We start from the raw sequence: 22,628 nt of genomic DNA on the forward strand, positions 1-22,628 counted from the left end.
AATCTACAATCAGCACACTCACGGTTGCTTTTGAAGGCTGGCACCTGTGTCATTTATACCTCCTCTCAGCACGGACGGGAAGTTAATTAACTGCCTGTAGGACCAGCGGGGTCCTTTGACAGGCACCGAGTTGGACACATTCTGTTCCACAGGCGTTTATAGTGATGAATTAGCTCTGCAGCCCACCTCCACATCCCCCTCCACATCATCGGTTTTGTCCTTCGCCCATCCTAAGCAGCAGCGCTAGCTATCAGGAAACCGCTGCTCTGTACAGCCACAGCATCACGTGACATTCCATCCACAGCAGCAGAGAAAAGCAGTCTTTAAAAGAGCTTCTTTTTTATGTACAACATCTTCTGAAAATGCAAGTGAGGCTATGATCTATTTTGTAGTCAAAAAACGTGTATATAATGCACATACATGCATGTATATATAAAATTTAACAGTAAATACTACTGTATGTATGTGTGTGTGTGTATGTATATATATAAAAATAATAAAAATGCCACTATATTCATCAAAAATGTATTGTATGTATGTGGAATTTTTTCAAGATTATTATTTTATCAAATCATATATATATATATATATATATATATATATATATATATATATATATATATATATATATATATATATATATATATAAATTGAATTAAAAGAAAATTATTAATTTATTTATTCTTTCTATTTTCTTTTAGGCAAGCCCTTTTGTAAGCCCTTTAACCCAAAAGATCTGGACTGTGAAGATGGAGGTGATATCTGGCAACAGCGTGTCATGTATTTATGTTCTAATGTTTTAAAAGGCCATTGTGGTACTCTGAAACACTTGCAACTAGACATTTCTCTCATTTCACAAGCCATTATCTAATGAATGACGACAAAGCAGCTCTATGTGAAAATGTTTAATAAGATATGAAGTGTTCCTGACCTATAGAACTCCCTCCCTGTCCTTTTGTGAAGCATTGTTCTATTGGAGACTGTCCGTGCCCTTGACCAGCAATCAGTCAAGTGTGGGTAGAGACTCACTTAAACACGCGCACACACACGCGCGCGCACACAAACACACTTAAGCCGACATCCAATCCTTCGAGGGCCTGAAGGCCAAATAAACAGTCTGTGTCTGAAACCTTTTTACTCTTACTATCAAATTTTTTTGGTATGGGTGAGAATTTATGGTGCTATTGCTGCAAACTTGCATAATACAGACATCCTATTAGATAACCTACATCTACAGCATCTCAGTAATCCATATGCACTGTTAATTTATTAAAGCGGTCATATAAAGCTGCTAAAAAGAACATTATTTTGTGTATTTGGTGTAATGCAACGTGTTAATGCATTTTAAGGTTTAAAAAATACATAATTTTCCATGCACTGTACATTATTTTTCCTTCTCTTAATCCCGCCCTCCTCCGATTTGTACAAAGCTCATTGAAAAAAAGAGAGGTGTGCTCTGATTGGCTGCTATACATTACATTGTGATTGGCCGAATATCTCAAGCGTCTGACAGAAATGTTATGCCCCTTGCCATAACGTGATGCTGTGTCCCGCTATGACAAAAATAACAAAAGCCATTCCAAATGAGGCACTTTCACAATAAAACACAGCGTCTCCTGAACATAGTCATAAAACTGCTTGTATTACTCCAAAGAGAAAGGAAAACTTGAAACTGAATCATATGACATCTTTAATACAAAAACTTATACTAAATTAATATGGATCTGTTACTAATTTGTATAGGAAAATCAAGTAAATAGGTACATTAGATTTAAAAAAGCCTGCTTGACTAGCTAAAACCTAAAAAACAATAATGAACAGTAATGTATTTTCTCCTATAATTTACTTTATTTCTGACCCTTACGGGTCATCCTCGAATGGCTGGTTCTTGGTCAAAATAATAAAAAGAAATGTGCATCAAATTGACAGGAGCGTGTAACAAATTATTACCAGTGAAGTCTCAAATGAAACTCATTCCACACTTTGAGAGAAACTGACACGGTTTGATAGCATTACAAAGTGTGGTAGGAATCAAAGCGGCATCTTTTTCATCTTTCAGAGGGTTTGTTGTGTGGAAGAAGAACAGTTAGCATGCTCTGCTGTATTGCAGTCTATTAGAAGCTTCCAGTGAAGCATGCTGGGTCCACTTGTCGAAATTCTTCCTCCTGTGGTGACAAGTTGAGACATTATTTAGACAAACCACACAGACTGGGCCAGTATATGCACTGTCATGGTTGACAACAGACCCACTGCCGAGCAGCAAAGACATATTCCAGCACTCCAACTGCCAAACTTTACTTCTTAGCACTTCTTAAGACTCTTTAGAGCAGACGACAGTTATTATGCACACTACAGTCACTACAAAGAGGAAGAAAACTAACATACTAGAGGAAATTGCACTGATTGTTTATCCAATATGTCCTGAAGACTAAAAGAGCTTCATTTACTCTCTTTCAGAAATGTGCGAGGCACAGTATAAATGTTAAATATGGTGAGTGAATAGAAACATACGGTCCTGATATATTGGGGATGGATGTGTAAGCCGAGGAGTTAAGATCAAAGTAGCCTGGATATGAATGCCTGCCCAGTGGATTGGAGAAGGGCTACCTCCTGCTTTACCCAGCATGCATACTGATGAATTCCACGCTCAACCACTCCCTTTAATATAACATGCAAACATCCCCTGTGAGAACCAGAGGGTGGAGCAGATTGACTAGACATACATAATACAGCGAGTATACTAGCAAAGGATCAGTTTTTTATTGTCCCCATGTAAACGTGTAATGTTTCAAATAATAAATGTTTCTATAATACGCTAAACTGTCATAGCATTACTGCACTGAGTCACGTTGTATTCAGGTTAAATGGGCTCTAGATTATGGATAAGATCAAAATGTTTGGTTTACATTTACTTATTACTGTAAAAAATTTCAGACCTCCCCAACTCAATTGTTTTGTGACTCGTGACATCTACATTTTTTCGTTGGCCCAATTCATAGTTTCAGAATGTAGTACTAAATGTAATTATGAATTAAAATGTAATAAAATAAATAAAATTATTATTTACTGCACACTCGTAAACATTTTCAACTGTAGTATTCTACACTGGTGTCACTTTTTGAATATGGAATTTTGTCTTTTGGCAGTTCGATCAGTCCAATTTAACAAATATTAATAACAATCATTTTTCAATCAAAGTATACATTTGAAAGAGAAGAAAGAGATGTTAAAAACAGCTGATATAATTTATATTGATGATATTTGAGAAATGGGGCAAAATGGGCTAAAATACTGAAAAGTAAAACCTTGTACTAGAGAAATGAAACTACATATTAGTATCTTACAGCTACTGAGCTATGCTTCAATTCAACCTCCCAATTATTATTATTTTATTTTTTTTATATTAAAATTAGCTTTTTTTACCTTGGAGTGTATATTTCAACTTTATGTTTAACAGCAGTCAAGATGTTTTTAACATTTCAAAACGCATTAAATTTCACACGTTACCACTGGCCATTGACCATTCATCAACAAATCTAAAATATCATAATCCAAGTATTATCAAAATATTCATCTGACAAATTGCATTTTAATTTGAAAACTATAAAACTTAGCCGAGCCTGTCTGACATTGATGTCCTCTGCAGGGGTGGAATGTGTAGAGGGGGGGGTCGCTGTGAGTGACAGCTGTCCCTCATATACCCTGATTTCTTTCACATTTTAATGTCTGATGGTGTTGACAAAAACTTGGGACGCAACTTTGAAACCTTATGAAACGCATGACCTTGAAAAACAACCTCGCTTTGATACGAGCTATTATTAAGTGTTGCTTTTGATGAAACGAGCTATTTTTCATAACTAAAAAAAATATAAGCTCATAAGTCATAGATCTGACATTTTTGATTTGAAGGGATTGAAGGTAGATTGAAGGGGATCATTTTGGTAAGCACATTTTATTATTAAACCCTCATAACATTCGCAATTGAAAATATTTTCATTTTTAAACCTAATTTCAGTTACAATTTCTGGATATGCTTTGTCCCGTGTCTCAAGAATCAGTGTTATACTGTTATAGGTAGCAGAGATAGCATATACGTATTATGTACAGTGTAATATTATGCAACTGCAAGCAATGGAATGACACAACTGCTAACTTGTCAGCTGCTATTTAGATATATGTCTGCCTAGTGTACAAGCACCTGAATGCATTTTTCCGACAGCAACCACCACTATCGATCTCACGGTCTCTGAGTGGAGCCCTTGATTACTAATATGAGACTGTTGCAATTAAGAACCCGGTTGTTGAAGTTCAGAGGCTGTAATTTACATGCTAATATGTAGCAGAGGCTAGAATCTTCTTTTATTGTGTCTAAAATCAACATTGGCGTTTAGATGTAATTGCATTCTTGATACAGAATGTTTATTACCTTATTAGCTGGTAATGAATTATTGAAGAGTAGCAAAACAATACTATATATGCAATACCATATAAGAAACGGCTAGCATGACAGTCTTAACTCGTGTATCTGGAACTGCACTTGGGTCTCTGATCAATACCCATTTCCTTAGTGCTTCATCAATTCCCGGAGCCATGTCAATTTTCAACCTAGTCTCATTAGAAAAACGTGCCTCTATACCTACATTTTAGCCAAAACCACTATTGTCATGAATACATTTAATACATAAGAGTTAATCGAACTTAATATGGATCTGTTGATATTACCAATTTGTATGGGAAAATAAAGTAAACGGGTAAATTTAATTTAAAAAGCATGTTTGGCTAGCTAAAACCTAAAAACTATCTAAAAAATAATAACGAACAACCAGTGACCTCAACATATTTTCTATTGCAATTGACTTTATTTCTGCTTAAACCTGTCATTTATTTTATTAATATGATTATATACTTCTCTTTCTCAATTTTCACCCTTACAATCAATGGCAGTGCAGTGCATTTCATCTGAAATTACCTCTACACTGTAAAACACAGTAATTGTTTCAAAAATTGCCTAAAATTTTTTTGTTGAGTGTGATAAAATATTTTAGTTGTCATTTACATTAACATACAACGAGTAAGTTATTTAAAGCTGAAACAAATATGTTTTTTTTTTTTTTAAATGTATAGACAGCAAGAAATGTTATTCCTTTTCAAAACAATCATTATTTCAGAGGCAGATCATAGAAAAAAAAACAATTCTTTTGTCTTCTATGATCTCAAAACTTTTGCCATAGTAAAATTTGATATTGACATTAAGTTACTGGCTCCACGTTTGGCTTTTCTAATGTAAGCTTGCTCGGAGGCTCACCTGGTAAAGCATTGCACTTATAGCGCGGTACACACCAAGCTGCCGGGTAAGTTTTCTCAGTGTGTTAAGGGTCGGATTGGCTGTTCAGCTGGTGAAACAGTACATGAGACAAAAAATCTTTTTACACAGACGCAGAATGGACGTGATATTTGGTCGCAGAGTGTCGACCCCATCGTCTGCTTTCATCGCTATTAGTTTGTGGATGTCGGCTTGGTGTGTCCCACGCTTGAGTCCAGCCGAATGCAAGTCACAAAAAAGGGAGATGAAATGGCACGGTTGCTTTATATACTGTATTTTTGTATCAATTTTAACTGTTTTTTTTTTGTTAAGACTATTGGTTAGGTTTAGAGGATTTAATGTATGTTGTACGCCATTTTTTAAACACAAAAGAGCAAGCTTTCAGTGCCACTTTTCCTTTCTGAACAGCTGAAATGATGTACAACAATCAACACAATAAAGTATTGCTGGATTCGCATTCATTTGATTCAAGAAAAAAAAAAAAAAAAGAAACTCATCTTTTAAAGGGTGATTGAAGCAATGTAATATGTCTCCACAGATACACTGTTCCAATGAATCTGGGTTGGTAATTTTGGTGGTGCTCATTTTAAAGCATCTTTAAAACGGTTAGTGTTCATCCACATAAAAAGAACCGCAAACTTTAAACCCCTTATAGACAATTTGCTTCCCACATGCTACCCACATTCTCATTTAGACGAGAATATCTGCTTGAAAAAGTCTTAACATATTTTTCATTTACAGTACAGGCCCGAGCGCATGCTTGTGCACTTTAAGGTTCTTTCATTTCATCCTTTTATCATTGCCTTCCCTGCGTGGCTTAAGCAAAGGCTGATCTCATGAAACCAGGATTGAGAGATCTCCGAACATTCCACCCAACTGTTTGAGCCCGAGATCCCGCGGGATGACCGATGTTATTTGTAGTTGCGCTCTAAGCCTGACATGTTATCTCGATCCGTGGTCAACGGCAGTTAACGTACAGGGACGTCTCGAGCCCTTGCGGTAATCACTAATGTTTATCAGAACCCGTCATCTCCAAAGCTAATTAAAAATCATCAAACAAGGCTAAACAACAGAGCTAATTAACAGGACACAGAATAACAATCCTCCACGGACAACAAGCTAGCATGAATTTTCATACAAACTAGCAGAGGCTTCTAATCATCAGAGTTCTATGGACGTGCTATTGGCCATGCTAGTGTGCTAGTACACACACACACACACACACACACACACACACACACACACACACACACACACACACACATCAAAAATTACAATCTCTGCTACTAGCTGTGTTACAGATCCAATACTAAACTACATGTCTCCTGACTGTCACTTTGTACAGCACAGGAAAATTACTTGATGCTGGAAACAATATGTCTATCTAGGACAAGCTGTGAAGTAATAATTTATACACGGTTTAAAAAAAAAAAAGTGTCTGTAGACAAAATAAAAAACTAACATTTTGAAATACCTGCCAACAGCAAGTGAATTGAAAAAAATTACTATAAATAGAAGACATGAAAATATGCACTGCATTAGTTTTATTAGAAATATTGTATTTATTAGAAATATTGTAAGTTTTTTATAATTATTAGAAAAATAATCCGCACTTGAGGTGGAGATGCTTCGCGTCGTGACCGTTACACCTCGAGTGTGAATTCTTTTTAGCATACTTCAATGTCCTGTAGTCAATTATTATTATTTGTCCAGTTTTTTTACATTAAAAAATAGTAGGACTGTTTAATCCTCATCTCAGCCAATGCCTCCGTTGTTAATTCCGAAATGTAATTTTAGACCTAGTAACGGAGGCTTAACTGTTGATAGCAGACTAATGCAGTTAATAACTGAGTTATCAGTGTGTGTGTGTGTGTGTGTAATAGAAAAGAGAGAGAGAGAGAGAGAGAGAGAGAGAGAGAGAGAGAGAGAGAGAGAGAGAGAAAACTCGCATGTGAATTACAGAGTCTGTGCATCTATCAAAAGTAACATAAAACCGATATATAAAATATTTTTGAATTCTATTTAAATTGAAAACGTGGTAATTGCTAATTTAATTTACTCTTATTCAGCCAGCATGGACAGTGAGCAGAAACTGAACGATGTGTCGTTAAAAAACAAATAGGATGTCATTCAAATTTTCACTTTTTTCAGCTCGTCCATCTAACATGACACAGTAAAACCTTACATCATACAACATGTCACACAAACAGCAGCATGACATCCTACCGCTCCACAGCAGGAGGAATCTATGCGTTTCTTCATTTTCCATCTGAGTGCACCATCAGACACAGGAGGTCCGCTTTCACAGAAGCCACAAAGGAGGAGCATTACAGCACTGCTCTGGCCCAGTCATGGCAGACACATCTATTAAATGAAAACGGATGTGTATTTTCGAGCAATCAGCGGTACGCCGCTATGATGGGAGCACGGAAATTTGCATAACCTGACACCAGGCCACCAATGTGTGTGGAGAATAAGTTAGTCCATGCAGCAGCTCTGAGATATTAGCAAGCGAAAATTAAACCCTTCCATTTACCCAAGAGATGCAGACTTCCATTTGCGACAGGGGTAACTTCTTCGACACAGCGGCACAATAAAGTTGCCGGGGTTATCTGTGACATCGAGGGGCAAAGAAGCGTGCCGTCTTCAAAAGGAAAAGAAAGAGAGAGACATGTTCAGCTTACAAGAGGTTCTTGATGTTCGGTCATGCTTTAAACAGATCACAGTCAGCAAGGAACAAATCACAGGCAAGATGTGATACAGTCTGAAATGCACTAAAAAAATGAAATGTACTGAATCGGAATGATGAAAAAATGCTGTGTGTACATGCACAATCAAACCAATTATGGTTCATGGGATTCTCCCAAAAATGAACACTCTGTCATCATTTACTCACCCTTGTGTCACTGCAAAACAATTAGACTTTCTTCCGTGAAATGAAACGGGAGAAACTTTGAAATACATACTGTACTGTGTTTTATACAATTAAAATGAACGGAAATTGGACGCTTCGAAAAGTTTAAACTATAAAATGATCAAAAATAGGTCTGTAAGACTCCATATAGCACTACAGCTAGTAGTCATACCATAACAAAACAGGCTGAACAATAAATACATATGGGCCAGTAGTTTCAATTTTTATTCTTGCCCTGCTACAAGATTGCCAAGTAAATAAATAAATAACACACACACAAACACACACACACACACTGACCCACCTAGGTATATTTATGTTCATTGTCCCAGTATTGCTCCGCATGTAAACATATTTCAGCAGATTTAAAGGCGCCTTATTATACCATTTCCGATACTGTCTTTCATGCAGTGTGTAATGAAGCTGTATGTGAATGTTAATGATCAGCAAAGTTGTAAATCCGAAACTGTGACTTATCGTCTCCCAAAATAAATAATCGATTCTATACAGCCTAAATGAGTTGTTAGTAATTTGGATCACAGAACACATTTGCATAATTCCCGTCTATGTTCTACATTGGACAGCCACGAACAACTTGTCCCTCCCACAAACACGTCATTTTACTGAAGTTGAGAGAAGGATAGACAACACACTTGCTCTGAAAAGATGCTTCAGAATCCAATGTTTATTTGGACCAGCAGCTCCACTGAATAACAACCTGTAAGTAAGATAAACAATAAACGCTCATATTTCCATTGAGTCTTGAAAATACAGAACTATGGCAATGGGCATATCATTTCTGATGTGCTGTACGCGGTAGACAAATCACAACAGACTAGGCCATGCGACGAATCAGAGCAGAGGAGTTAAAAAATGGCATAAAGCATTCAATAAACCTGGATGATTTAAATTAGGTTTTTTTTTTTTACATTGCTGAGTCTTCATTATATACGCAGACACTGGGACTGAATTCAGTGGTTGTCCATTCTTTTCAATCCTCTTTCAACTGAATGGCAGGCAACTAAAACTCACTGAAGAAGTGTGGGAAACCCATCAGTGCTTATATACCAGGAAAGCTGACCAAGGCTGTTAGATGACTGGAATATCTTGTTACTTGCATCCGGTGCGCACTGCATCTCAATGATTTCAAATCAAGGTCAGGAACTTTCGAAATACGCATAATCGCAACTGACTATTGGCTGAATCAGCTCTCATCTGGCTGAAAGAATGTAAGGGGTGGACAGAGAGAAAAAAAAGAGTGAGAACATGCGAGGAAATCAACAACCGAATGTAAAAGAAAGACAAATGTGTTTATATAATCAACCAGACTGCTAAATTCATGAAAACTCTTTATCATCTCTCCAAGAAATATAAATAAATAAAATAACATGCCCTTGAAAACAAAGGAAATAAAAAATTTAAGGACAATATTGCTGGAAAACATTCCATCTTAAGTAGTTTAAAACCATGCCATGCTTCTTCAACTCAAAAGCATATTTCTTGTGATCTGAATATCTGTCGTTAACTCTACAATAAGTAAAGTCATTTAAGATTAAAAGCAAAATCCTGTGCTTATCCAAAATGTATAAAGACATCAAGTTAGTCCTTCTTAGGGCCGGATGAATAAATGTGCACAATATATTCATAATCATTTTACTCTGCAATGAAATTAAGCAACACTTTTTTTTATTTATTATTATTATTTTTTTACTAATTGTGTATTAGGTCTAGATTTTAGCTCATTGATTTTAACCTGCTTTTAAGAGATTTTAGACCAAATGCATAAATACAGCGATACATAAAGAATATAATCAGATGCTTGAAAATGGATATTTTTGTAGCTATATATCACATCGTCCTTCTTTCCACAGAACAAGCGATGAAACAAGCAGATTTTTCTAATGTAAGCCATTTTAAGTCTCTATGATTAATTAAAAGGGAACAGATTACATCTCTTCCTGTTCAGTTTTATAATCCTCATATCAGTGCACAAGATAATCTAAAGCGCTGAAGACACAATCCTGTGAAAAGCAGGTAGCATCCGACCAGAAAATAACATCTGCCTTTCAACGCTGTGCAGCCAGTCAGGTGACATTTGGCTAATGTATGCAGAACATCTAAAAATCTTCATATTACGTCCCAAAAGGATGGTGGTATCGTAGATTACGGGAGAATTGCTCGGCCTAATCATTACCGGCCAAGGGTTAATTTGCTTTTGCAATGAGTAATAATCTTTTCCAGACTATTAATGAAATCTAATGAAGGTGTATAAGAGGCTTACTGTCAGTACAATTAGATGTCATGTTCACCACAACTGCTTCTGAGAGACCAGAGGTTTGAAGCGGTTAAACGGAATCTGTCCCATCCCGGACACCTGGTAAGATTATGCTAGTTCTACCAAACCAATTACCCGATCTTATTTTTCGATCTCACATCCCACATATAAAACCTATAATGCCTCAAAAAAGGCAGATTTTTTGAGCATTACAGAGCATACCGCCCAAGTCAATATTACATGAGATTAAAAGACCAGATGTTTGCTGGGTATCTGAGCCAGGCATGCTTTGAATGTCATGTTTGGCTTTTTTGAATTACGAAACTTGGCTAGTCAGGCTTAAATGTGAGTATTAACATTCACAGGAGGCGACACATGCTCTTTAATCAGTTAAATGGAATGCATGCATTCAGTATTTTGTTTAAAATGGATTCCGTTGATTGAACAAAACTTCAATTGAATTTCAATCAGAGGCACCAAGGTCCCTCATCCAGTTAATCAACTACTTGGAATTGCTAAACTTATTACATAAAATTTATATTTACCCAAAATCTCACTTTAATTTGTCGCCATGGCAACAAACCAATGACTCAAATTGATCAAAATCCCAACACGTTTTCATCATTTTCATTTTTGAAGACTAAATTATTAATTACCAAACAGTCGTCTTATTTTGTGTGCTTTCTTTAGTCATTGGCACAGCATGTAGGGCTGAATTATAAATAATTTAGCTTAATGAACTTTCTAATACGTCGGCCAGCCACATGTCCATTTCCAGCCTGCTAATATTAATGACTGTGCATTTCACGGCCAAAAAAAAGAGATCTTGCAATGTCACGTCAAAGCCGTTTGGTTTACAAGCCATAACCACAAGACAAAGAAGCTGTTCTCCTCAGCGACTCTGCTAACCAATGATAATCGGTAATGTCATGGGATTAAATCCCTTTGAGTTTCCGCCCTGGCTGCCATAAGCTTTCTGTTATCACCGCAGAGCAGGTTCTAGAGTTACATAACTTCCTACAACCAAACAATCGTTCCTAAACTTAAAAAAAAAAATTTCCAAAAAGCTGGCAAGAACTCAAAGCTAGCCTAAGATTAGCTTCAAGGACTAATTGAGCTGCAAAACAGCAGTGTGAGCTTCATTTTATGAGAGCTATTTAAAAGCGAACTGTGATCAAACACACCCCCCCCCAAATATTTTAAAGGAAGTGTTACATTTTAATATCATTTACTGTCCTTCTCATTACAAACATGTTTGACTTATTTTTTTTCCATGGAACACTACAGAAAATCTAAAAATAGAGCCATCAATGTGCCTACTGTGAATGATAACTTAATTTTATTAAAGTTCTGTTTTATTGTATTAACAAAATAACTCTCTTTTTTAGCTTTATTATTATTTTTATTTGAATAAAAAAAAAAAAAAAAAAAAATGGAATGTGTTTTTTTTTGTACTGCTTGGGTCATACGTTTTAAATTTTGCACCGCCTTATGGGTCATATGATTTATTAAAAGTAAAAAATGATTTAATTTCTCTATTTTTCTCACATAAACCTGGTTGAATAATTCCAAAAGAACCACTCTTTTGATGTTTTTATGTGCTTTTTATAAAACCTTGGCAGTCTTAATGTTACGCTATAAATCATCACTTTTTTAGATTTCTCCTTTTGTGCTCCACTCACAAAACACAGGTTTGTTAAGTATTTATTAGTTTGTTTACTTATTTATTTATTTGTAAATCCATGCAAGTAAGGGAAATAAACACTGAAAAAAAACTGACCTTGAACATGTTATAAAACATCATCAGCGAAGCACATGGAGACATGATTAAATTACCATAGCCTCGTAAAAAGCAAACGTTTGCAAGTCAGTAGCATGACATTGTGGCAACCCTTTCCTTAAACGACATAATCTATGTCAGGTGATTGCTTTTGATTCAGTCTCATCTTAACCCTTTGAACTCCTTATCCCACCCTGGTTACTGACCCTGAAAACGGTGGGCAAATTTTCATTAGTTCAAGGTCCTTGGTTTCATCTGACAGCATCGATTCATGTGCCATTTCTGCCAGTATTATATTGGTGATTCAGTGCGAAATAAAATGTCCCTGATTGAAATACTCAAGCAAAGCCAAAAGACTATTCCCATCTCTCATTGAGCATATGCTGATAGCAATGGAGCAGCGTTTAGCAGTACTGGCCGGCACCCAAACTACAAAACCGAGTAATTGAGTTTAAATGGTCCAGACTGATCAGCATAGTGATCACAGATCTGTTCATTCCTTTCAAACGGTTTCCTCAGATCCACCAGACAAACTTCCATGTTACCATCAACCGTGCATGAAAGTAAAGAAGCTTTGAACCATTAAGCCACCGGTTTAATACGCAGGGCTCTGATTCACTCTCTCTTGGCCCCTGGTGCTGTGAAACAAACCGAATCCAAGTGGCTATGCGGTTCAGCTTCACTGCACAACAATCCATCACAGATCTGCCAGTTTGAGAACGGTCTGACTGCTAACACATGGGTGCTGAAAAACAAGGCCAAGCCACAAGTGTGTCTGGCAGACCTCTGGAGATGAAGAAATGAACTAAACATGGTCTATCGTTGGTGTTTAACCTTCTTCAGATAAAACCACTGTTATACATCAATCAGACAATCTCCTTTGGTTTAAATGAGGATTAGGGGTGCACAGAACGTAATTTCGGTGATCGGCCAAATAAGCGATCGCATGTCTCTGATGAGTAGTGCAAGGGTTGGTTGTTGCTGGTTACTGCATGATGATTGAAATTGCAAAATGGCCTTAAACAATTAATTAATAAACTGCAGAATGTTGTGTTTCCTAATACTTGCACGAATTGCATGTATTCTGATTCCTGACAGGGCTGCGTGAGATCATGCTGCTATCTACTCATTAGCTGGGGTTCAAAGTCCAAAGTGCTTTGATACTGTATACTCGACAGTTGCTCTGTAACATTTTTAATGAATGTAAAACATGTGACAATACGATACAGCTTGCCAAATTCGTAATGAGAATCATTTATAAATCTGCGGTTGTCAACAAAAAGCCAGACCTTCATTGACGGGTGAAGGTTTGGAAAATATGGTAGTGTTTCTGGTCAATGCCCGGCCATAAGGCAGTTTGACTGACATGTCAAAGAACCAAATCACAGTTCATTTCGCTCAGCGTCAAGTTTTGGTGGCTGGAAATGTCACTACAATAACAGACAAACTCTCTGACATATTTAAAGGTTCTATGCCACGAACGTTAAATATTTCACATACTTTTTAAATGCCAGCAGTGCTCGTCACAGTTGTAAACACAACAGCTTTCATCTTTCGTTAGGGGCTCGGCATCACGGCATATTTGTTTCCAGGCGGAATGTTAAAGAATACGACACACATGTCTCCTGGAAATCTGGTATAAGTCGACCAATCCGATGACGGGACTTCAGGACTTCGAAACTCTTAAAGTGTTTTGACTTTTGTGTGCATTAGACATTTAGCCAACGTTCTGAGGCGGAGACTTACAAAAAGAAGCGCTAAAGTTTTCTTTTGAAATGCAAGGCAAAACAGTAAAAAACACATTTTGTTTATTTCATTTATGTAATAGTGAAGGACATTAGCAAAACACACGGGGGGGGGGAAACGTAAAAAAAAACATGTTCTGTATTTGGCCTTTGGCCCATTGTTTAATTTTATTCCGTTTCGGCTTTTGCCAAGAATTTTCATTTCGTTACATCTCTAGTGAGCATTCATTTAGTCAAAGGTCTGGCAACAACAAAGTGTTTTTGTAGCCTAATGTTTGTAAGTGTATCTCCCCAGCTCTGTTTCCTGCTGCAGTGACCTCTTTAACTGTGCAGATGAATCATACAGAGGTCATTATCATATTGCTAATATATCATGGCAGAGGCACAGAGCTCGAAGCAGTGTACCTCCATAATTCAACTGCTCTCCTTTTAATAAAGTGCTAAACCTCCATCCCAAAAAATGGTGCTGTGATAAAACTGTCCTGTGGAGTACTCTTGATAAACCATCACTGTCAATAATGGGTGCATTTGATACCGGTCAACTGCAGTTCACAAGACATTTCACATCCAAAATTGAATCAGTGGTGCTCATATGGAAGCAGGCTTGGTGAGCAAAAGGGACTTGGTTAAAAAAAAATCTTACTATTTGAAAACTTGGTATGGTATACACACAGAATAATGGTAAAACAATATTGACAGATATGCTACTCCCAATATAGCCCTATTCTACAATTAATAAAACCCGATAGAGTGGTAATAAACCATAAAAGGTGTAAATCTGGCTGCAAAATCTTTCTTCTCTCTCTGTCTGTCTATCTTTTGGTGTACCTCAGATCTCTTATAACCCTGAGGGAGCCTTTATTTATAGGAAGCAGTAGCAACTTCAATGGCTCTTAATAATTAATGATTTTGTGACCTGGCCGCATAAGGCCAGCTCCACCAAACAGTAGTAAAGTCAACACATATATTACTGCGGCTTTACAGCGCTCACTTTAACAGGGCACAGGTGCTTGTACAGAGCTCTGTAACTATCACTCACGATGAAAAAACATGAGCTAGAAAGCAAGCAGGACGCTAGAGATCCCCAGAGCTGCTGTCTTTGCAGTAGCCACTTGCAGTGGTTGTGAGCTCCCCATAAGAGAGACTTCACAGTGTGCGGCTGCTCCACATTCCCTGCATCCCTTTGTAGCAGATCAGATGCAGAGAGAGAGGGAGAGAGAGAGAGAGAGAGAGAACACAGACACTGGCCCCACAACAACGTAGTATGGCTAGTATTTGTGCCAACCTGAAAACTTCAGAGACAAAGCTGGAGGCGACTGACAATTATTGCCTTGTAAAACCAACTCTGCTATGATGTGCTAGAGATACAGGGTGGGTTAACTGTGCACAATAAGTGAGAAGAAAAGGATTTTGGAAAAAACTTCAGAAGACTTCGCAGGCTGTGTCTGAAGCTAAAAGAAGCCAATTATGTAGTTTTTAGTATAATATATATATATATATATATATATATATATATATATATATATATATATATATATTTTTTTTTTTTTTTTTTTTTTTTTTTTTGCAGTATGATTTTCCCACTTTTGAGGACCTACTTCACAAAATAGTCAGTAGTCAGATATATATTTGTAAACACAAAAATATCTATACTACATGGAACACTAAAAGATCTTACTAAAGGAGGAGTTATGTAATTTTAAATGCAGGAATACAATATTACTCAACAGAAATCAACTACAATAATAATAGTAATATTAATAATAATAATAATAATAATATTAATTCTCCTCAGTAAGAATAAAATGCATTGATTAAAAGCTGCAATAAAAACATTTTTAATGTTATTCAGAATTTTGTTAAAGCTATTGTTTTAAACTAAATATAAAGGATCATATTTAAAACAAAAACATTTAATAAATTTTTTTAAATAAATAACTATTTTATAAACATCTTACCTAGCCCTACACTTTTAAACCGGTTTACAGATAAATACATATTAATATTTATTACTAAATTATTAAATACATTAAAAATATTCATTAAGTATTACAATAAACAATTGTCTATTTGACACTACATGGGAATATTAATCTACTTTCTAAGGGCAAATTTTTGACTGCCTCAAACCAATCAATAGGAGGCGTGAATGACAGGATGTGACGCAAATACTGGATTCAAATACGCCTTCATACCCTCCTTCTTCCGTACACTGGAAAAAGAAGCATTCTCTCAGCCACATGTTTTTGTTTCCTAGTATCTGCAAGCAACCAGTGTGTGGCCGGCCCTGCCTACTTAACCTTGGCAAAGCCACAGGCCGAGTACAGAACAGCGTGTCAGCAGAAAGCACCCGTCTTACTCTGCACTGTTAGCGTGAGCATCAGAGTGCTGGAACAGAGCCTGCCAACAGCTGTGTGACACACGCACACGCACCCCACACACACACGCACACACACAAACCCTGAGTGGATAGGCTTCAATGGAGCAGCCTATTACAGACCTCAAATCAATGAGCAGACACATACAGAGCGAGAGAGAAAGCAGGAAGGTGAGTGTAAAGACTGAGGTGAAAATGAGAGAGGGCAAATGCTCTGGGGACCAGGCTGAAAAACCTCCCTGCGGCTATACTTGCTCACACACACACGTCCGTCCTTGTCTTGAAGGAACAATGTGTATTGTACAGGGCCGCCCGCTGGAAAGCAGAGGTGTGCTGATGTCATGCTGATGTATGCCACTTGCAAAGCCTGACAGCAATGACATATTTTGGTTTGTAGTAAGGTGAATAAAGAAAAGCGCAAGAGGTGACATTTCACTCTGCTCTGATGATGGTCTGAGTCACCGAAATTGAAACAATTTGTCAAACAGACTACACTTGGTAAGTTTTATGAGAAAGTGCTATATATTAAGCTATCCACAATAAATTGCGCTTTCAAAATGATTAAAGACTAATATGAAGTTTAGTTTTGGTTTTGAAAGTGTGAAGGATGTTTTCTCCTTGGAAGTATTTCAGTCATTAAATATATACTGCCACACACACAAAGAGATATTGATATATGAATACCTGAAGATATTTTTTTCTGAAGATATACCCGGCAGGGAAAAAATGCGTATGTATACATAAGCAGTGTATAATACCTGAAAAAAAATAACAATAAAAAATAAATGTATTCATATATTAATATTACTAATAAAATACGAAATAATAAAGAATATTATTACAAAATACTGATGCTACTTGAAAGAGTAGGAATAAAATATGCATTTAAAAGATCTATTAATAAATTCATCATTTTCATAATAAATAACTACATGAAGACTACATGATTATACTTAAAAAAAAAAAATTGCAATACATAATGTATAATGCTACCTCAAAAAAGAAACTGAATTTTGTTTACACATTTGGAACTGCATTGCAATACATTTATTTATTAATTTATTTATTTAAACATTTTCAGCAGACTCTCAGGCCAGGCAACTTTGGGCAATGTTGCTGTCCTCACAGGCAACCAGATGAGACACAGGGCCCACAACAACCAAAATAAAACATCCAGACAGAAATTTGCCCAAGCAACGCTGTTCAAAAAATGTTGCCCGGCAAAATTGCTGAAAAAGTTGCCTTGCGTATCATCATTCACTCATACAACAATCCAAGGATAACATCCTCCGCTGCAGCTCAAAGTGTCATTTTGTCCTAGAAAGGCTCAACATGTTGTCTGTGATTTGAAACTGATGAGAGAGTTTGACGACATTAAAACAGTGGCTGAAATAACACTGATATCTGACTCGACTGCCAGCATCCATTTATCAGTCTCGAGATCAAAGTCTGACTGAGGGGGGACTTAAAAACGTCCAGATAAGGGAGAGATATGAGCGATATGACTGCTCACTCAATTGAGTTTGGCTCGAAGCTTTGATATCGAAGAAGAGAACTTTACAGTAAGTGAAAATTCCCACAGTCTCTGCTTTCTCCAAGTGTTTGCCCCCGTTTCTAGAGATAAAACTGTTGCTTAAAACTAAGAGCGGTTTCTGTGAAATATATATATTTTTCATGAGACCTCCACAATCAAAACTCTAAAAACACGCCCGTCGCACCAAGTGTAAGACTTCTTTTAAAAATTAATATTTTATTAACATAAGTAGACTATATACAGTACATTACAATATGTTTTCTTTTTTCCCCATTTTGTATTTACAAATTTATGTCATTTTAATTTTTATAATAATATATTAATAATCCCCCACAATATTTACAGTATGATTTTTGCGATCCGGAAAACACGGAATCCGGTCATAAAAATACAAATTTAACACAGAATGTCATGAAATCTGCCATCTTTTGGATGATTAAATCAAACGTAAGTGAGTAAACTTAAATCAATACATGATATGTCAATGAATCCAAGGAATATCTTCCAGAAAAATGTATTTACCAAAAAAAAGTAAACACGCAGACAGTATTTCTGGAGAAAATTTTTTTTTGATGCTTTTAATTATTAATTATGTCCAAAAACGGACAACAGACTTTGATAAAAAAAATAAAACTGAATTTGATCAATTAATTAATTATGCTTTTTGACTAATAAAATTACATTTAACTATTAAAACATTAACCGTTTAAATGGAAGAAACAATACAAAAAATCTAATGGATTTCAAAAGAGCTCCAAATCAAGCTACGATTTCTTCCCAAAGGTCTTTTACAACCAAATCATACATCTGGTTCATTCACACCAACACGGGAAAGAGTTTTATATTAAGATTCATATCTGACTTGCTTTTCCGATTCTATAATCTTATCAAGTTTTCCATGTTAATAAGACAGATCCGGGGGAAGAAGACTGAGCCAAGAGACTGTCAACACATGGCCTTTGGTTTTCATACAGGCTAAAGGCTAAGACAACAAGGCTTTGCTCTGTCTATAAAAGCGCCTGGTTGGCTCGCCTAACAGAAAATACACAGCGATCTTCCCCGATTATGATCATTCACCCTCGATTCCTCACAGCACTTCACCCTAAAACTAATAAGCATCATCCATCTGCAGCCAGATAATTTGCAAATTACCGACAACAACTGTTGTGTGTTATCGTGTTTAATGTTGTTGCACAAGTCCAATGTTCCTCAAGAAGCGCTCCTCAGGGACAGCCTCTCGCTTTGATAAGCAGTGTGAGCTTCTTTTGCAACAATTTCCTCTCCAGTGCTCAATTCAAACTTCCCTGGCTGATGAAATCTGGGATCAACAGCAAACCCCGAACAAGACTGTTTCAGTCGCTCACAAAACGCTACGAGTGTCGAGGAGGACCTGCTGGATGTATGGAGGCGTCCCTGAGGATTTCGCAGCTCCATCTAATCTAATGCCACCCCGAGCTGGATGGAAGCGTTGAGGTACATTGATTCACGCGCTATAACACCGCAGAGCTGAGAGGGGATCTAATTAAGTCTGTTAATAACCTAGAGTTGAAACAGCCGTAAACGTTCAACAGAACGCCTTTCTGTTCGGCCCGAGTTGCAATAGGACGGTGCCCCACAAATGTTATTAATAAAGACCTGCTTCACGGGTGCTCTGAAGACCTGTCTTTTAGCAGAATCTATCACACTGATGTAGAGACCCACGGCTCAAAATTGATGGAAAAAGTGTTCAGGATGTCTTACTGAAGTACAAACATGTGTCTTATATTTGCCACTTGGCACTTGAGCACTTGAGCAATAACTCAGCAATCTCAAGATGATGAAAAGGTCTCAAAGTATGATGTTTTAGAGTACACTATGTGTGATATTTATAGCCATCACTTTAAAAAGTGCTTTAAAGATGTGTCTGTAATGTCACAAATGCAAAGGCTTAGCCTATGAATAATAATTGAATGATGGCTAAATAATATTTGCGACGTATTGACAAAGAATGCAGGTTTGTAGTATAGCACTTGTTCGTTTCCGAATAAAGTAAAACAAGAAAATGAGCCAAAATATCCCAAAAAGTATTAAGCAATAATATGACATTCAGCTCTCATTTTTTATTCTTGCTGAAAAACGTAATGCTCAAATGAAACCGTGACACATTAAACGTAATATCTTTTTCTACTCTTTCTGTCTTTAGATTTCAGCAAATAAATTAATAAACACATTCATGATGACAAATGAAATAAATTGTTGAACTAGTGATTTCAGTTTCGCTTTGTATTTGAAGTGGTTTTGGTAGTAAACTATTATTTTCAATAGGACACATTCATTCAATTTTAATGAAATAAATAAAAGTGACACACACACACACTAACAACATGTACACTTTTTCCATACATCACTGCAAAATGACATTTCAGAAGGTAGCGTGTACAAACCTGGCCGTGCCATATGGGGAATAAATGACTAAATGCCTATGGCAATATTTCGCCTAGATAAAATCACCATTCAAGGCTTTGAATCAAATCGGACAAACAAAAAAGCGAAAGCTTTCAAATGTATGTCCATGATTACACAACGCCCTTGAACGTAAACTTAAAAGCTTAAAAATAATCCACATAATCCAAAAATCAGTCGCAGCAAAAGTAAAAAAAAAAAAAAAAAAAAAAAAAAACTCTTCACTGTCAGTGTTTTTTACAAATCCCCAATAACAGAAACCGATTAAAAATCTGTATTAGGGACAATGAGGATGTCCGTCCATGAAGTCAATGTGCATCTGAGACAGGATGCAGAGAATGTCAACAAACATGCATGACTCGGTCAGGAAATGACATGTGTCTACTAAATAACGTGCACCACATAATTTGACATGGCAATGAGAAATGCATTTCTCAGAGCAGTTCTCTACAATGAGCTTTATGATGACAGCAGATGAGCCAAGATCCACAGAGAGAGTGTCCTCTCCCAACCTACCTGACATTTGCGACATGCAAGCCCTCGCTTTCATTCCTGTGGGGGACAAAAAAAAAAGAGACACGGAGTTAGTAGTTGAAAGAGGCAGTGACTTGCAACGTGACCTGTGTGGTCTGATTCACTAACAAATAACTCTCATAAACTCATTCTTTTATTAAATTAAAAACACACACGGCAGAACCAGTGTAGTGTGATTCTTGAAATTATTTTTATGTCAGCCCTTTAAAGAATCCATCAAAAACACTCGTACAAATTAGCAGCTAAAAAATCTGACGAATCCTTTACAGAATGAATTTACATAATGTTGTTTTTAAGAGATTAAAGTTTCCAGTAGCAACTGAACTGCATACACGTGTGTGTTTATTATATATATAAGCGATTAATTGGATCCAAAATAAAACTTTTTGTTTACAGAACATATGTACAGTGCCCTCCAATAATACTGGCACCCTTCAGGTCAGAGGACTGCGACAGCCATGGCAAAAGCTTCATTTTGTGCTCAGTGACCCATTTTTGTGTTGATTTTGATGTTTGTTTTGGATTATTTTCCCCGAAGGAAACTCTAAACATGGCCTATTATGAAATTTCTAACAGAGTCAGTCACTTATTGATTTTTTTATCTGTTGGTATTTGACAGAATCCATGATGCCATGTGTCTAAACAAGGACCTCCAGCAGAAACATAGGGTGCTATCTCGGTATGCACAAAGGCACAGATCCCTAAACAAGCCCATATCTGCAGATTCATCTTTTTCGTAGAAATTTCAAATTTGACTACACCACGTGATGTACAAGAAGCTGCAAAAGACAGGCACAAGTGGAATGAAAAAAACATTTTTTGAGGTCATATTGTGAGATTATTGCGGCCTACAAGTTTGTTTATATAAAATCGTAATAAATATACACAGTGAGCACACATATATTGTGTAATCAAACTAATTGTTTGGCAGCACTAATATATTATTTTTGTCTATGTGTGTGTGTGTGTGTGAGAATCAATTGCTGTACCTTTTCTTTTTGAATTAAAACATATTGTGACCAGCTGTAAACATTTTAATGACATGCATAGATCACCATCTCATTTCTGCAATTAAATTCTGACATTTCAGGAAGAAAAAAAGCATTCACCATTCTGTATACACCCAGTCTCAATAGCAGCAGGCTCTCTGCATGTGATGGAGAGCTCTAATATTCACATTTATGACTGGCAGATTACCTCAGGCATCCCCTAGCCCAAACCCTTGTTTAATAATTTACAAGTTTACCTTTGAGAAAAAGGCTTTGTCAGAAAAGCTATAGTCCTCATTGGCCTAAAAGTGCCGGCAGCCTGGCTCTCAGACAGATGTCGGAAAGCTTTCTGGACAGAGAACTGGTTCTGATCCTATTACTCAACAAAACGGTCACACACAATGAAAACTGTGTCAAGAGCTGTCGAGGAGACCACTGTGTTGATGTTAGCAGTGGATGGTATTGACTTGTCTCTGGAAATGTCAAAAAGCCATGTAGCTGGCCCTAATAATAACCGTATAGAATTCAGAGTGTGCTTTATTATTGTTGGTCATCTCTTTTACCTCAACAAGTGCAGACTACAAAGATGGCAGATTTCAAAATTCAATTTGTAGCATTCTATGCAAGCTGCTAGCAGGCTCGATGAATGCGGTGAACCGCTGACGTGGCAGTTAGCGCTTTAGCTCGCTTGTCTGGACTGGGAGAATAAACTAGT

General features: G+C 36.7%; 1 protein-coding gene across 1 annotated transcript in view; it reads right to left on the reverse strand.

Moving 5' to 3' along the window:
- iqsec1b (IQ motif and Sec7 domain ArfGEF 1b) overlaps window positions 1-22,628 on the reverse strand; it is a 145,323-nt gene that overhangs the window by 90,132 nt on the left and 32,563 nt on the right. The window contains 2 exon segments of the mRNA XM_043252102.1: window positions 7,860-7,967; window positions 20,907-20,942. Coding sequence (XP_043108037.1) covers window positions 7,860-7,967; window positions 20,907-20,942 — 144 coding nt within the window.

This window comes from Puntigrus tetrazona, chromosome 11, assembly GCF_018831695.1.
Source record: "Puntigrus tetrazona isolate hp1 chromosome 11, ASM1883169v1, whole genome shotgun sequence".
NCBI classification, from domain to species: domain Eukaryota; kingdom Metazoa; phylum Chordata; class Actinopteri; order Cypriniformes; family Cyprinidae; genus Puntigrus; species Puntigrus tetrazona.